This window comes from Orcinus orca, chromosome 14 (genome assembly GCF_937001465.1).
Source record: "Orcinus orca chromosome 14, mOrcOrc1.1, whole genome shotgun sequence".
In the NCBI taxonomy this organism is placed as follows: domain Eukaryota; kingdom Metazoa; phylum Chordata; class Mammalia; order Artiodactyla; family Delphinidae; genus Orcinus; species Orcinus orca.
This window is the reverse complement of record NC_064572.1, coordinates 64,525,366-64,540,800: the sequence shown is the minus strand read 5'-3', so window position 1 is coordinate 64,540,800 and position 15,435 is coordinate 64,525,366. Positions and strand designations below refer to the sequence as shown.

At 55.2% G+C, this 15,435-nt stretch overlaps 2 protein-coding genes across 23 annotated transcripts in view; both read right to left on the bottom strand.

Moving 5' to 3' along the window:
- Positions 1-23: 23 nt before the first annotated feature.
- NFKB2 (nuclear factor kappa B subunit 2) lies at positions 24-7,861 on the bottom strand. Of its 5 annotated transcripts, XM_012532530.3 has the most exons (23): positions 7,703-7,861; positions 6,347-6,438; positions 5,981-6,062; positions 5,823-5,863; positions 5,470-5,568; positions 5,239-5,390; positions 4,874-4,980; positions 4,621-4,779; positions 4,227-4,331; positions 4,013-4,098; positions 3,796-3,934; positions 3,429-3,557; positions 3,098-3,304; positions 2,877-3,018; positions 2,375-2,489; positions 2,069-2,282; positions 1,751-1,920; positions 1,524-1,626; positions 1,244-1,395; positions 1,045-1,114; positions 633-805; positions 408-519; positions 24-308 (listed from the first exon to the last, which is right to left on the bottom strand). In XM_012532530.3, exons 2-23 carry the CDS (start codon positions 6,365-6,367, stop codon positions 184-186), a joined length of 2,703 nt encoding a protein of 900 aa, XP_012387984.1. In that variant the 5' UTR covers positions 6,368-6,438; positions 7,703-7,861; the 3' UTR covers positions 24-183. The 5 variants fall into 5 exon arrangements, with proteins under 5 accessions (XP_012387984.1, XP_012387985.1, XP_033281753.1 ...); XM_012532531.3 differs by lacking the exon at positions 7,703-7,861 and having other exon boundaries at positions 24-305; positions 6,347-6,659; XM_033425862.2 differs by lacking the exons at positions 5,239-5,390; positions 6,347-6,438; positions 7,703-7,861.
- Positions 7,862-13,368: 5,507 nt separating this feature from the next.
- The window catches only part of GBF1 (golgi brefeldin A resistant guanine nucleotide exchange factor 1), a 122,183-nt gene continuing 120,116 nt past the window's right edge, over positions 13,369-15,435 (bottom strand). For all 18 annotated transcript variants that reach the window (XM_049696808.1, XM_049696811.1, XM_049696813.1 and 15 more), the window contains 4 exons: positions 15,313-15,426; positions 14,983-15,163; positions 14,703-14,831; positions 13,369-14,219 (listed from right to left, as the gene is read on the bottom strand). In XM_049696808.1, the coding sequence (XP_049552765.1) occupies positions 13,939-14,219; positions 14,703-14,831; positions 14,983-15,163; positions 15,313-15,426 (705 nt within the window). In that variant the 3' untranslated portion in view covers positions 13,369-13,938. The remainder of the gene's footprint in view (positions 14,220-14,702; positions 14,832-14,982; positions 15,164-15,312; positions 15,427-15,435) is intronic.

Genomic DNA, 15,435 nt, shown 5'->3' with positions numbered 1-15,435 from the left:
CAATAGTCACACACATCAGGGGCTGCTCTAAGTTGGGGAGGAGGCCACACCCCCTCCCTTTCTCATGAGAATCTTTTATTTGCCCCAACTGAAGGGTGGGCACGGGGTGTTAAATAAGAACTGGAATAGGTGGGGACACTGTACAGAGGGGCCCAGGAAGGGGGCTGGTGGGTGGGCAGCAGTTCAGTGCACCTGAGGCTGGGGATGTCCGTGGCAGAGCCCTCCTGGTGGCTCAGGAGGGGGACCCAGCTTCTCTGCTTCCTGTTCCACCGACTGGCTCCCGTATGCACTGTCCTCCTTCACCTCTGCTGGGGGAGTGGACACAGGGAAGGACATAGGGAAGAGTCAAGGCCTCAAGCCTCCCACCCTCCAAGCCCAGATCCACCTTTGAGGTAGGGCCCCTTTACCTGTGCTAGGCAGCTTTTCTCGGGTCTCAGGACCTCTCAGCAGCCTCACTCCCTCGTCCAGGCCCATGTCAGACAGGGCATCCAGCAGGCCCGCCAAGTCCCCACCAGCCAGCTGAGGAGAAGGACAAGGCAGGAGGCTTGAGTCATGGTTAGGGTGTGGTGTCCGCAGAGAAGCACCAGAGACCTGAGGCTGGGGCATGGAGCACGGGACGGGGACCGACTGACCTTGTAACTGCGTAGGAGACTGCCACTGGGTGAGGCCGTCTTTCGATATGTGTCCACCAGACTGCGCAGACCCAGCCGTTCTGCCAGCTCTGCCCAGCTGCCCTGGGCTCCTGGCCCGTCTAGCAGATGCTCCAGGTTCTGTAGGACTGTATCCTCGAGTGGCATCTCTGGCCCTGAGGGGGACACACACATACCATGTTAGTTACCCCCCAGAGATGGGCAAAAACACAGCTGAATGCCACCTTTCTCACATGGTAACCTGATAGATAAGGCAGGAAGGGCCACTGGGGGGCAATGGACGGAGGACAGGGATGGAGGAAGGGAGACCTCCTTGAGTGGCCCTGAAGGAGAAGAGACCTCTGTGAGCAGGGGTCTGGGGTCTGGCATCTGGCAATGGGTGGGGAGATCTCACCTGCAGGGCTAGGTGGGGTCAGGGGGGGCGCCATGGTGTCCTGAGCAGCATTTAGCAGCAAGGTCTTCACCTGGGGAGACAGCCTCAGCCTTGACTACCTCCCATCACAGTCCTTAAGCCCAGGTACCAGATACTCAGGACCCATCTATAAGCCCAGCTGCCCCATCCCCTGGTACTTCTAGTCCCAGGCTGGCCTCACCTTGCTGCTGCGAGTGAGGTCAAGAGGTGTGTGGCCCCGAAAGCTGCCTCGGGTGTCCCTCTCAGGGCCCTCAGAATCTGAGTCACTACCAGAGGTGGGGGGCGAAGGCAGTGGGCACAAGGGCTCCTCGTTCTCTGCATGGATGTCGGCACCTGGGTGAGGGGATAGTCATGGAGAAGGACAACAGGAGCCCACATTAAGGATGCAAAGTGGGGGGACTGGGAGGCCCCGCTTTCCTTCCCCCCAGCCCTGTTCATATGCCCCTGAGAGTGAGACTGACCGGCCTTCAGAAGGAGGCGGGTGAGGGTCGGGGATCCCAGTCCAGCTGCCAGGTGTAGGGGCGTGTTTCCCGCAAAGGTACGGGCATTCACATTGGCCCGGAGCTGTGGGGTGCAAAGGAGTGGTTGATCACAGCACCAACTGATTGGCTGTCCCTCCGCCACACCCTCCCCATCCCTAGTCCCTCCACACCCTTGGCTCCATGCCTTCCACAATCCTCAGTCCCACCTTGGTGACCAGATGGGTGACCAACCCCAGCTCCTCCATTTCTGTGGCTAGATGCAGGGCTGTTCGGCCCCCCTGCCGCTCTGCAGCCTCCACTTCAGCTCCGTTGTCCACCAGCAGATCCAGGCACTCGGGGCTTCGGGCACGGACCGCCAGGTGTACAGGGTACAGTCCTAGTGACACAGCATGCTCAGCCTGCAGCTGTGCCCCCAGTGTGACCCCCTGACCATTTGACCTCGATGCCTCATGTCCACTACAGGCACTCACCAGGTACCCTCTCTGGTCCCCACCCTTGCCCGCTGGTCCAGGTGATGAACTCACCTTCAAAGTCTGGCAAGTGCAACAGTTGGGGCATGCTGGGAACTCCACTCCGCAGAAGGGTGCGCAGCACGTCAGGGGCACTGGCACGTGCCCGGAGTGCCAGGTGCACGGCTGAGTCTCCATGCCGATCCAGCAGTGCTGGATCTGCGCCCACCTGCAGCAGGAAGCTCACCACGCTGGTCTGTCCGGTGATCACTGCCAGATGCAGGGGCGTCTGGGGAGGCAGGCAGAGTGAGCCAGGCCTGCTCCTGGCCTAGACCCACCTGACTTCCAACCCCTACCCCCTCACCAATAGATGCCCCTCACCTGGTGCAGGTGGTTGGTGAGATTAACAACGCCGAGGTGCGGCGCGTGGTAGATGACGTGGGCTATTTGCTCAATGACGCTGGTCTGCCCGTGGATGATGGCCAAATGCAGCGGCCTGGGGGTTGGGGAGTAAGACTCTGGCCTAGTGAGCCCAGCAACGCAGCATCCTTCACTCTCAAAACCCCACCACCTCCACAATCTCTCTCCCTCGGCCCCGCCCAGCCCAGACGTCTCCAAGGACATCGCTGCACCTGAACTTAATACTTCCGAGCACCTTTTGCGCTAAGTATGTACTATTATTGTGCCCCTTTAAAACTGAAGTGTGCAGAGATTAAGTATCTTGGACAGAACTAGAGCATAACGAGGCCAGGCTTGAAACCGGGTCTGTCCAACTCCAGAGCCCTGGCTCTTTTTAAGTCCCTTTCCCGCCCCGCCCCCCCACGACCTTCCACCGCGCCAAGCCCAGGACCCCGCCCGCCCGGCCGCCCGCCCTCCCACCTACGTGTCTCCGTTCTCGTCCTGCGCGGTCAGCAGGTGGCGCTGTCCTGCCAGCAGCGCGCGCGCGTCTGCCGTGACGCCGTAGTCGAGCAAGGCTCGGGCGCTGCGCTGCGCCAGGCCGAACAGGCGCGCGTTGTATTCCCGGGCTGGGGGCGACAGGGGGTGTAGGCATGGGCTAGGTCCCCACCCGCAGCGTCCCGACCGCCCGGATTCCCGAGGCCGTACCTCGATGCAGCAGCTCCGGGGCCTGTTCGCGTTGGAGGGTCCCGGAGGGGGCGCTCAGCTCTGCTGCTTCCTCCCCAGCATCCACGCTAGGCGCCTCGGAGGCCATCTGCGCCCCGCCCCCGCCTCCCGGGTAGCAGCCCATTGGGGCCGCACCGGACTGGTAGGGGCTGTAGGCCAAGGAGGAGGAGAAAAAGCCGAGGCTGCCACCTGTGGACACAGGCAGGACTGTGGGGAGGGGGCACCAGGAGGACTCTTCCAGATTTCTTCCCCCACAACTTTTCTCCCCTTTACCCCTCCCTCATCCATTCCCCTTCCTGCCACCAGCACTCACCTCCTCCTCCAGCTCCTCCATAACCCCCAGCCGAGCCCCCAGAGCCTCCACCCATGTGGGAGCCACCCCCAAAGGGCTGGGAGAAGGTGGGCAAAGCTTTCCTCCGCTTCCGCTGCACCTCCTCCTTGTCTGGGGGGAGAGGCAAATGAGATATTAAAACCCCAACTCACGCCTTGCCTCAAGAGCCCTGTCCCATGTTTGGTAATGGCCTTTCCCCTGAAAGCCCTCAGGCTGGCTCCTAGGGTCACCTCTTACTGGGACCTTCCCTACTCCTGATTTGACTCATGGGTCCCCTGATCTAGTTCTTGGGACCCTCCAGCCAAGCCCCCACCCTCCAGCCCCCGTGGGATCTTCAGCCCAGCTCCACCTTCCACCAGAGGATAATAGGTGAACTGTTTGGAGTCAGAGACATCCCCCCCACGCTTGCGTTTCAGTTGCAGGAACACAGTTACAGGACGCTCAATCTTCATCTTGTGATAGGGAGGTGTCCGGAACACAATGGCATACTAGGGGGAAAGAGAACATAAGGTGTATTAAGGCCTTGGCCTAGTTTCGGCCCAGGCCCAGCCCTGGCCCTAGGGTACCTGTTTGTGAACATCTGTGGGAGAGAAGTCCCCGAAGGCCTGCCATCCATTCTCATCATCCTCGTAGAACCGAACTTCAATGTCATCTACAGGGGAAATTGAAGTTTGGCCACAGCTCCTAGTAGAATCTCCAGGGCCATTTGTCCTGGAGCTGTCCCGGTCCCCAAGCTTGATACCCAACATCCCTAGCTCCCAGCCTAGGCTCCAGCCTCACCTTTCTGCACCTTGTCACAAAGCAGATACACCTCATCTCCACCCCGCACAGAGCCAGCTGTCTTGTCCATTCGAGAAATCTTCAGGTTTGAGGCTCCAGGAGACTCTATGGAGATGGGATATCAATTATTTGAGAGGATATAATAGCCATGGTCCCAATTATGGAGCCAGGGGCTTTGTATTATCTGAACAACCCCAAGAGGTACAGGAACTGCTAGTATCTTCATCTACTCAAGATGGAAGCCATACTCCGAGAGGGGAAGTGACTTGCTCAAGATCACTCAGCTCATACATGGTGGGGCCAAGTTCAAACCCAGGCCTATCTGACTCCACAGTTCAAGGTTGCCCTCCATGCTCTCTCTGGCACCCAGGCCCCAGGTGATCAGGATACTCACTGCTGTCATGGATGGGTTGAGAGATAACTGGCTTCAGGGGCAGAGAGAAGGAGCCATCACTGGCTCGAAGGAAGGCAGAAAAGCGCAGCCGCACAATGCTCAGATCCATCACCTTCTTTAGTTCCTTGGCCTCCTGCTCCAGCTCCCGACGCTCGGCCTCTGGGCAGCGGGCACACATGTGACCCCTGGAGTCCTCCTCCTTCTCTACTCCTTCCATGACCACCTCCCATGACTCCCTCCATGTCCTCCATACCCGTAAGGCCCTGGGGCCTGGAGCGAAGCCGCTGTCTCTGAAGTTTTTGTATCATAATCTCCATCATGTTCTTCTTGGTCACATGCAGGACACCCAGGTTGTTAAATCTGGGTAGGGGAGGGGAGGAGTCAGAGGCCTCGCAGGCAGTTCTTTCCTCCTGAGGCACCCTCCCCACTGCCAGGGCTCAGCTCAGCTCTACTTCCTCTAGGAAGCTTTTCTAGTTTTCACTTGGGGCCTTGGGTTCTAGGGCCAACCAGGGTCTCTCCCCTTGGTCAGATGCTAAGCTCACAGAGGTGGGCTGGGGCCTAGAACTGGCAAGCAATGAGGGGGCACGCCAGTGGAGACCAGGGGTAGGGGGCACCTACTGGGCAGTCATATCCTTGGGCCCCACAGACACTGCGCAGACCCCCAGCTCCGAGCATTGCTTGCCCACCAAACTGTGGGCGTGAGCACGAGGCGGGTCACTGTGTGTTACCAGGTCCACCTCTATCTTGGCCGGTCCCTCGTAGTTACAGATCTGTGAGGGGTGAGGGCTGTCAGTAATGCCCATGAATACACTGTCCACTAGCCCACCCTCCAGCACTATCCTGGCTCACCTTGACAGTGGGATACGTCTTCCGACCCTTCTCGCTGGAGGCACCTGGCAGCCCTCCGTGGGAAGGGCCTTCACAGCCATATCGAAATCGGAAGCCTCGCTGAAGGTGCCAGGGCACAGTGACATTGTGACCAGGACAGACACCAGCCCCCCATCCCCCCCAGCCATCAGTGACCATAATGACTGGATGTGTGTATCCTGAATCACAACCACACCACTGTGATCATCAGCAGCTAACCATCCCAACCCTAAGTGGGTCTGTGTCAGTTACCCTCCCTGTGGCCACCCAGCTGCAACTACCCCACTCGCCCCCAAAGCTGAAGCCATCCCACACTATCCCTTCCACTCGCTCACCTGCTTAGGCTGTTCCACGATCACCAGGTAGGGGCCATCAGCTGGGGACAGAGGGGCCTTGCTGAGCCAGGATATCTGAGCCCACTCCCAAGGCAGAGGGCACATACTCCTCCCTTCCCCTCCCTCCAAGACAAGGGGAGGTCAGGGGACTTACTAACCTGTCTCTGGGGCTGGTTCCTTGGGTCCCACCATGGACGGGTTGAATTTGAAATCATCATATTCAATGATGCCATCCAGACCCTGGTTTGGAGACAGACTGGGGTGGCAGCTGATTCTGAGCCACCCCCAGAGCCCTCCACCTCTCAGCTCTGTAAGCCCTCAGTAATGACTCCCTCTCCTCCCCAGGCCCATATGAAAGCTCCTACTGTAAGCAGTTTGTAGACAGACTGACTGACAGGCAGGGTGAGATAATCTGAGGACATTACAGGTGTCGGGGAGTAGATGGCACTCCGAAAGATGGGCAGACAAGCAGACAGGCACGGGGGGGCAGACGGCCGGCTTTGGGGCCAGGCGGCGTGACTCACTGGGTCGTAGCAACTGTCCATGTCTCTGGGCTAGGCCCGGCTCTGTCCGGTGGCTTCGGCGGGTCCTGTTCCCCAGAGTTTCAGGCGCCCGCCTTAGGTGGGGAGGAGTGGCGGGGGTAGGGACAGATCAGGACGGGAGTTGGGGGAAGAGGGGGGGCCAAATTTGGGGGAGGGTCCGATCTCCTCCAGCTACCCGTCCGGGTGTGGCGGGCAAGATCCGGTGGAGGGCGAAATCTGGAGCTGGGCTGGGCCGGGCCGGGGAAGGGGCAGGAAAGTTAGAACAGCTTAGGAAAGTCCCGAAAATACCACGGGGAGGAGGGGCCGGAGGGGGCGTGCCTGGAAATGACGCCACTGGCCACTCCCCCGAGGCGGGAGGGGCGCGAGGTCTTCTCGCTGGCCTGCGGGCGCCCGCAGCACCTCTACAAGCAGAGGAGCGGCGAGACCCAGAGAAGGCCCCGCGGGGTTGGGGGCCACCTCCTCCCTCCAGAGCAGGCGCCAGGGCCTGGAGGGTCTTTCAAGGCCGGGGGAGGCTACTAGTCCGGGGCCAGGCCCGCCTCCCGTCCCCTTCCCCTCCCCCGTCCTGGAGCAACCTCGGGATTTTCTACTCCGAGAGAGGCCACGGCTGATTCACCCCGGGGGGTTTTGGGGGGATATTCCTACTGTAAGGAGGCCTCCTCCCCGAAGGGCTGTAGGCGGGGGCTCTTCCCAGTCGGGGGCCCCGGGGTTCTGCTCCGAGAACCGGTCTCTGGGGCCACGGGGCGGCGGGAGGAAAGGTGTCTCCTCCTTGGGATGGGTTCCTCTATTCCCTCTCCCCGAAACATCTGTACAGCTGTTGATTCCCACACCGCACCTGCTTTGGGGGCCCACGCCCCCCCCAGTCCCATAGCCGTGTGTAATGCATGTATGTGTCTGCATCACAGGTGTACAAGTGTGTTTCGGCCCATGTGCTTGTGTGTGCATGGTGTGAACATGCGTGTACAGTTGAGCGTCCTTTAATCAGTGTGGACACATGTCTGAGCATGTATGTAAGGGCACAGGTGAACATATCTTTGAGTTTCTGCGTGAAGGGTATGGGGTCCAGGCACCTGTGCACGGGTGAGTGTGTTTTGCGTGTGCATGTGTGTGTGAGTCTGAGTGCATGGACGACCCTTTGCACCCGCCGGTATATGTGTAGATGTACGTACGGCCCGCGTCTTTGTACAGGGATATTGATGTGTATCCGCGTGTCTTGTTCGTGTGCGTGCTCTCTGGAGTGTGCAGATGCCGCTCTTAAGCTCTGGGGCTCGGTCAGCTAAGGGCCCTCCTCCTGCCCTTCCCGGCGTCCCGCCACCCAGGGGTCTGAACCCAGCCACTCACCGCGGCGGCGGCTCCGGTTCCGGATTCTCTCCTTGCCCGACCCACCTCGGACGGGTCGCGGCACCTCTCCAACCACCCGGACTCCAGTCGGGAAAGCCCCTTTTCGGCCCCCGGGAGGGGGGAATTCCCGTGACGTTTCCGTGCGTCACTCGCCATGCCCTTTTTTATTGGCTGAAAGTTTAAGTCCCGGACTCGCGCAGCCAATCAGGAGTGGCTCAGGCAGCCCCTCAGAGGAGAAATATTTGCGCAGCGCGGGAAGCAGGAGTGAGAATGACTCTCAGGCGCTGGCTCTGGCCTGGGGACCAGTCCGCTGCGGGATCCGCTGACCGAGTGCCATTCCCCAGTCGAAGGACCCGGCTCCAGTCTCCTCACCCACCCAGGCATGTCCCAGCCGGCTGGCAGCCCCCGCTGCTGCTCGGCTTTATGGTGCGCCTAATACTTGGCCACTTCTGAAGCCGGGGAACCCCAAGGGGAAGCTGGTTTGCCTCAGCCCTCTGGCCCCCCGCCCGGAGCGGGGCCCCGCTGCCGGGAAGACTTAGGGGAAGAGGGAGGAAATTGATCTTGCAGTCGGTTCCAGAGTGCCATCTGGTGGCCTCTCTGGAGCCGCGAGGAGACTCCGTAATCTTCTCTTAATCAGTCTTCCCTGGAAGCGACAATCTGTACCTAAAACTTGTTCTATAAATGGCAGGTTAACAGCTGGCCAGACTTTCAGACCTGAACTCAGGTCTGCGCCGCGTAAGAGAAATGAGTTGTTTATTTGGGGGATTCAGGCCTTGTTCATCGATCACGGAGATTTGGAATATTAGAATGGAAAAGGCATCCAAAATTAATAGTTAATACTTCCTCCGATGTAGGAAATTGCCTTTTATACAGTTTCCAATGTCCGCTTCGACCCTTCTAGTGGCAGCAAGGTCAGTACAGAATTTCACAAGGTGCTGAACTCCGAGGCTGGACATTTCTGGTTGGTAGAATTTTTTTTTAGGAGGTGCCATGAGTAATCTCCATTCTTGCAGGCGTCCTCCCTTCGGCTCACCGAGGTAGAACACAGGCTGTTGTTTCAGATCTTTCCTGCAACTTGCCCCTGACCTTAATAATGGAATTACAGGCCTGCAGTAGCTCTGCATAAAGGGAGACTATTATGGCCCTTGATTTGGGCTATTTCCTGTCACTTCCCCCTCTTCATGTTGCCTGCAAATGGAATGTGCCAGATACTGTGTTAAGATACTTTAGTATAAATTCTTATTCTTCCTCCCAGCAGCACTAGGAGGTAAATATTACCTTTACTGATAAAGAAATTAAGGCTCAGAGAGGTGAATTAACACAACCAAATACACAGCTAGAAAGGGACAGAGTGAGAATCAAACCCAGTCTCTTAACTCTAGGACAAAGCTCTTTCCCCTAAATTTGTATAAAACAAAGAAGGCCTTTCCACTGCACTGTGGGCCTCCAAATAATTTGTCAAAATCCAGGGATATTGTCTACTACCTTCCCCTGGTAAATCAGACCCAAAACCGTTAAATTAAAATGGAATGAGGTTAGATTGGTGTACTACAACTTAGTGAACCTGTGCTAGTTACCATTGATTACAACTGTCCTTTCAAAGTGCTCATAAACCAACAGCTGAAATTGGCATGAACACTTCTAGTCTCCAAAATGTCTCTAAAAGCAACCCTAGGGCTTGAGCTATTCTTTTTTATTTTATTTTATTTATTTATTGGCTGCGTTGGGTCTTCCGTTGCTGCACGCGGGCTTTCTCTAGTTGCAGCGAGCGGGGGCTACTCTTCGTTGCGGTGCGAGGGCTTCTCATTGCGGTGGCTTCTCTTGTTGCGGAGCACAGACTCTAGGCACGCAAGGTTCAGTAGTTGTGGCACATGGGCTTCAGTAGTTGTGGCTCACAGGTTCAAGAGCGCAGGCACAGTAGTTGTGGCACGCAGGCTTAGTTGCTCCAGAGCATGTGGGATCTTCCCGGACCAGGGCTCGAACCCATGTCCCCTGCATTGGCAGGACGATTCTTAACCACTGCGCCACCAGGGAAGCCCAAGGGGTTGAGCTATTCTAATTATGAGATTCTGAGCTGTAATTTCTTTCTATTTATTTATTTATTTGTTTATTTTTGGCTGCATTGGGTCTTCGTTGCTGCACGCAGGCTTTCTCTAGTTGCAGCAAGCGGGGGCTACTCTTCGTTGCAGTGCACAGGCTTCTCATTGCAGTGGCTTCTCTTGTGGAGCACGGGCTCTAGGTGCACAGGCTTCAGTAGTTGTGGCGCATGTGCTTAGTTGCTCTGCGGCATGTGGGATCTTCCCGGACCAGGGCTTGAACCCATGTCCCCTGCACTGGCAGGTGGATTCTTAACCACTGTACCACCAGGGAAGCTGTAGTTTATCTGAAGATTTAAAAAAAGAAAAACCTTTATCATAGAAAGTTTCAAACATATATAGTGGAGAAAATAGTATAATGAATCCCCATGTACTCATCAGTCAGCTCCAACAATTCCCAGTGTTGTCCTGGAGATTTTAACTGACTCAAAGTTTATTGTTAGTTGCTATAGCCTCATCTGTCTCTACTTAAGAAACCTCTTCATTGTTTGTTTCACTAATTTCCAACCTAATGATTATCTCTGTTTCTGTACCCAGGCCTAGCACTACTGCTGGCCCAGAAGAGAGGCACCATAAATTCGCTCCATTCACTCACCAATAAATAGGGAGGGCCTATTCTAGAAATCAGTGTCCCTATTTGAAGACAAAAATCAAATGGTTGTATAATATGTCAGTTGGTGATAAGTGCTACAGAGAAAAATAAAGTAGTAAGAGTATAGAGAGTGACAAATGTTTTCTGTGTAGCAGTCAGGGAAGTCTTCTCTGATGAGGTAACATTTGAACAGTGACTTGAAAAAAGTGAGGGGGTGAGTTATGTGGATATCTGAGGGAAGAGCATTCCAGGTGGAGGCACCAGTAGTGTAAAGGTCTGATACAAATGCGTTTGGCATATTTGAGGACCAGCAAGGTTAGTTAGGTAGGTGAGAAAAAGTAAGAACTTTGGATTTTATGCTGAATGAGATGGAGATCCATTTGAGGGTTTTGGGCAGTGGAGTGAAAATGATATGACATGTATTAAAAGTATCCATTTGGCTGCTGTGTGGAGAGTAAAGGGTAGAGAGTATGGGATTAGAATGAAGGAGGGAGACCAGTAGTCCAATAGATGGTGGCTTAGACTTGAGTGGTAGTGGGTGAGGGTGGGAGAAGTAGTCACATTCCAGATAGATTTGAAAGACAGAAGCAACAAGACTTGCTGAGGGATTGGGTGTGGGATGTGGGTGGTGGGGTGTGGGCATTGGTATAAGAACCTAGAAGAGATGAGGGGTAGTTGTACATAAAGTCAGAGTGATGGATGGTATTTAAAGTTTCGACAGTGGACATCACCCCACGATTGAATGTGGAGAAAAGAAGTTGACAAGCACTGAGCCCTGGGGCATTCTTTTTGGGTTTTTTTGGCAGCGTTGGGTCTTCGCTGCTGCGCGCGGGCTTTCTCTACTCTTCGTGGCGGTGCACTGGCTTATCATTGCGGTGGCTTCTCTTCTTAAGGAGCACGGGCTCTAGATGCATGCATGGGCTTCAGTAGTTGTGGCTCATGGGCTCAATAGTTGTAGCATGCAGGCTCTGTAGTTGTGGCTCACGGGCTCAGTAGTTGTGGCTCGCGAGCTTAGTTGCTCTGCAGCATGTGGGATCTTCCAGGACCAGGGCTCGGACCTGTGTCCCCTGCATTGGCAGGCGGATTCTTAACCACTGTGCCCCACCACTACTTTTGAGCTGAGGAAGTGTCATAGGAAAGACCATGGGGTTTAGAGTGAGACAGACCTGGGTTTGAATCCCAGCTTCCTAACTTCCCAGGAATTTGGCCTCTCTGAACCTGTTGCCTCATCTGTAAGAGGAGTAAATACCTCTACAAGGTTGGGTAAGCAGTGCACTTAATATTGACATATATTGGTGTTCCAACAATGTCACTTCTCCATGTTAGGGTCTTAAAAGTCTCTAGCTTTCCTCTGGACTTTTTGAAACCTGCTATCCTAGAGTTCTTATAGGAGACATCATTAAGACCAGCATTTCCCTTCAGATTATTCTATTACTTTCCCACAAGTTTTGTCACTTCCACATCATCAGCCATTCTTTGTTGGTCAGAATTAAGGCCTGAATATTAGTTCTTCTTGTAGTTTTCCTTGCCTGACAGAGACAACACTGTCAACAACACAAGTCACGTATGTCAGATGATCTTTCTATAACAGAATGAGGCTTCCGACAAATGTTTTTCTTTGCTTGCCAGCGAGGAAGGGTTCAGTTTGCAATTACTCCAGCTTCTTTCCCAATATTTGTAGACTGAGGGATACAGACTTTTCATATTCCTTTGTTCATAGGATGGCCTTCAGGTTTCTATACAGTAGTCAATGTTGTTTCCCCCATAGGGAAACAAGCTTCTGAAGGCAGAGCTGTGGGGCTCAAAAGGGAGAACAGAGATGTTATAGCTGAAGCCAACGGCCCTAGTGTTAACCTGACTGTAGTTCCGGGCTTTTCTGCACTCATACAGAAATGTGCAAAGGAGGAGTGCAGTCTTACTCCTAATTTTCCCAGGGGCAAGGCTTCTAGTTAGTGTGGAAAGCAGGCATGGTCTGGACTACTTGCAGAAGGAAGGGAAGAGGGAGAAACTAGTGTAAGAGCTGCAGGACTCATGTCAGTATTGTTCCACATCAGGCTGTTTCCATTTCCAAAGCACCCGAGGGAGGCACTTACAGACATCCAGACCCAGCAACATCCACGTGGTTGTGCTGAGCAAAGGAAAGCCCAAGGTGCTGAACGATTACATAGACATCTGGGACCAATGAAGAGGTGAGTGCCCCTAACTCTCCGTGAGGGAGGCCAGCTGGTAGTACAGCAGGTACCACTCTCTGCCCTCCCTTCCCCCGGGGGAAGAGACCATGGTGAAGGAGGATGCCAAGATGATGGAGATGCTTCACTTGGGAAAGCTTAATAGTATTCTGCATCACACCCACAGTACCTCACCCCTGTAGGGGCCACACTGCCTGCCCCATACACACTCCCACTTATTTTACCCTGACGCAAAGGGAAAGAAGGGGAGGGATTCTCCAATCATGCTGCAGTGACTGGGGTAGATGGAGGCTGTGGGATGGGAAGAAATTTTCCCTCCTCAGTTCTGGGCCAAAATGAATGCCCTGTGTCCAGAAACACATGATCACAGCTATGGGCAAGATAGCCTCCCACCCCCTAAGCCCCATGGGCTCCTCTCTGCTCCTGGGACCATGAGGCACATCTGAGGGAAGACTTCTGAATAACTACAGCTCAGCTCTGGTTCACCTTCCCTTTGACCCCAGCCTAGGCTGTCACGCTTATCTCCGATGGAGCAGTTAGGGAAGAGGACAACTGCCAACCCCCTAGCGCATCCCTGGTGCTAAGGGGGCACTGCTGTGATGGTGGTGGTGGGGCAGCAGCAGTGAAGGAATCCTGACTGCGTCCTGGCGTCTGGCTGGCTGATGACCAGGGGCCACGTGGGCCAGACTGTTGGTAGGCTCAGTCTCATTTCTGTTCATGTGATGGCCTGGGTATCCCGAAACATGGTACCCACAAACTCAAGAAGGAAACCAGAGGGAAAGGCAATGATGTTGGTACTAAGACATTTATTACATCATAAAAAATCCATTGTTGTCCTGTTTTTCCATATGTACATGCTCCTGTGGGCAGTCCCTCTGTCCAGCCCCACCTGTCCACCCTCCATGGCGCCAATCAACTCTCCAAACTGACCAACTAATTAATAAAAGAGGAAGAACTAGAGGAGGTGGCCCAGGGCTGATGGGAGTGGGGTTCGGAGAGGGAAACAAAGTGCAGAGTGATTGGCTTGGCTCTCGATGCCTGACCACGGGCAGGAGGAGCACAAGGGCGGGCACTGCAGGGTTGGTACAGTGATGCCTCCCCGAGCTGCCAGGCTGCAGGTGATACCTGAGTGTGCTCTCAGGTTGGACTCCCAGGAATGGAGAGCAGAGGAGGAAGGTCCCACAGACTGACTGTGGGTCCCAGGAGGGGCTATAAAAGTTCTTTTTCAGGTCCCCATCCAAGTAGCAGTAATAGCAGCTTGGGCTGGGACTGAAGAATTTGTGGCCCCTGGGACAGCTGAGAGGTGGGCCAGGGACAGCCTGGTAGGAAGTACTGGTCCTGATCGCTGAGGGCCCTGCCTTAGTTGACCTCAGAGGTGGGCAGGGGGTCTGTGGGGCGGGGTGTGGCCAGGAGGGGCACAGGTGAGGTGGCCTCGATGAGAGCGGGGTTGAGTATGATAGGCAGAGTCATGGGGGGCACGCCCACCTGCAGTGGGGAGGCCAAGGGCTGCAGGATCAGTGGGGGCTGAGCCAGGGGTGGAGGCCCATCCGGGGTAGGGCTCAGTCTGCTGGGGCTGGATGCCACTGGTGATCCAGAGGAGCTGCTGTTGGCAGGTCGGGGGCCCTCGGGCTTCTCAAAGTCTAGAGGGAAAGCAAGGTGGCTGCAGTCAGACTCGCTCACATTCTGCAGCTAGTTTACCAAACTTCTGCTTCTCCCACTCCTGTAAGCAAGATGACCCCTCCCAGTCTACACAGTTGAGAGTCTCTGCTCAAAACTTATTCCAGTGTCCAGCTACCTTATATCTACCCTTTATCTTCTTTGCTGTACCTCCAGTAGGTTAATTTTGGTCTGGTCTTTATTAGAATTCCTGAAGGGCAACCTCTGCATATTCATTCCAAGTCCCTGATCCAGCCTCCTTCTCTGAAGCCTGAAAATCCCAGGCAGCTAGCTCATCATAGCTGACCTGGCCCTGCCATTTCCCATAAGAAGAGAGCAGGTGAACAGGATCTTCTGGTTCTTTCCTTCCCCTGCCTCACAGCCCATGCCCAGCAGCAATCTCAAAGTACCCCGGACCTCCTTGACTTCCTGTTTGACATCCAGCAAACTCGCTCAGAGGGACTCACCACAGGTCCCCAGCTCAGAGGGCATCTCTGGGGGAGGTGGATGGCCAGGTGTCCTGGTGTCACCAGCAGCAGGAGTCAGGTGGGCTGAGGCCAGAGGTTTTGGGGCATGAGGCTCCATGGGCACAGGGTCTGGGGAGGGTAGAGAATCCAGATGGCGGCTCTCGGTGCTTTATTTCAAGTAGAGTCCTGGCTACCCACTAGACTTAACCCCCACCCCAGGCACAGAGAACTAATTATTAGCTCCAGACTCTCTTTGATGAAGTTGGTTGGAGCCCCCTACCCTGGATGACAGTCTGCTTGAAGAGCTCATCTCGTAGGTGGGGCAGGAAACAGTCAATGCGCTCCCAGGTGATCTCCCAGAGGGCTGAGGGGCTGCCTCCTCGGGCATCCGCACTGTGGAAAATCTCTGCTGTGTCCATCACCAGGAGCATGTTCTTCAGAGACTCAGGGATGGCCTCTGACTGCAGGTGGCAGTGGGGCCATGAGAATGGGAAAGAGGGCATGGGGGGATATGGTAAGGAGAAGGCAGCCACCAAGGGGGAAACAGCAAGTCTTCCCAGAAGATGGGAGAGGAAGTAGGCAGCTGGAGTTGGGCTGAGGCAGAACGTACCAGTAAGTCACTGGAGCCTGCATGCATGTACTTGTCCATGAAATCCAGGATGGTCAGCCAGAGGGCCGCAAAGGTAGAGAGTGACAGCAGTGGAGACAGGTGCTGCAGGAAGACCTATGGTCC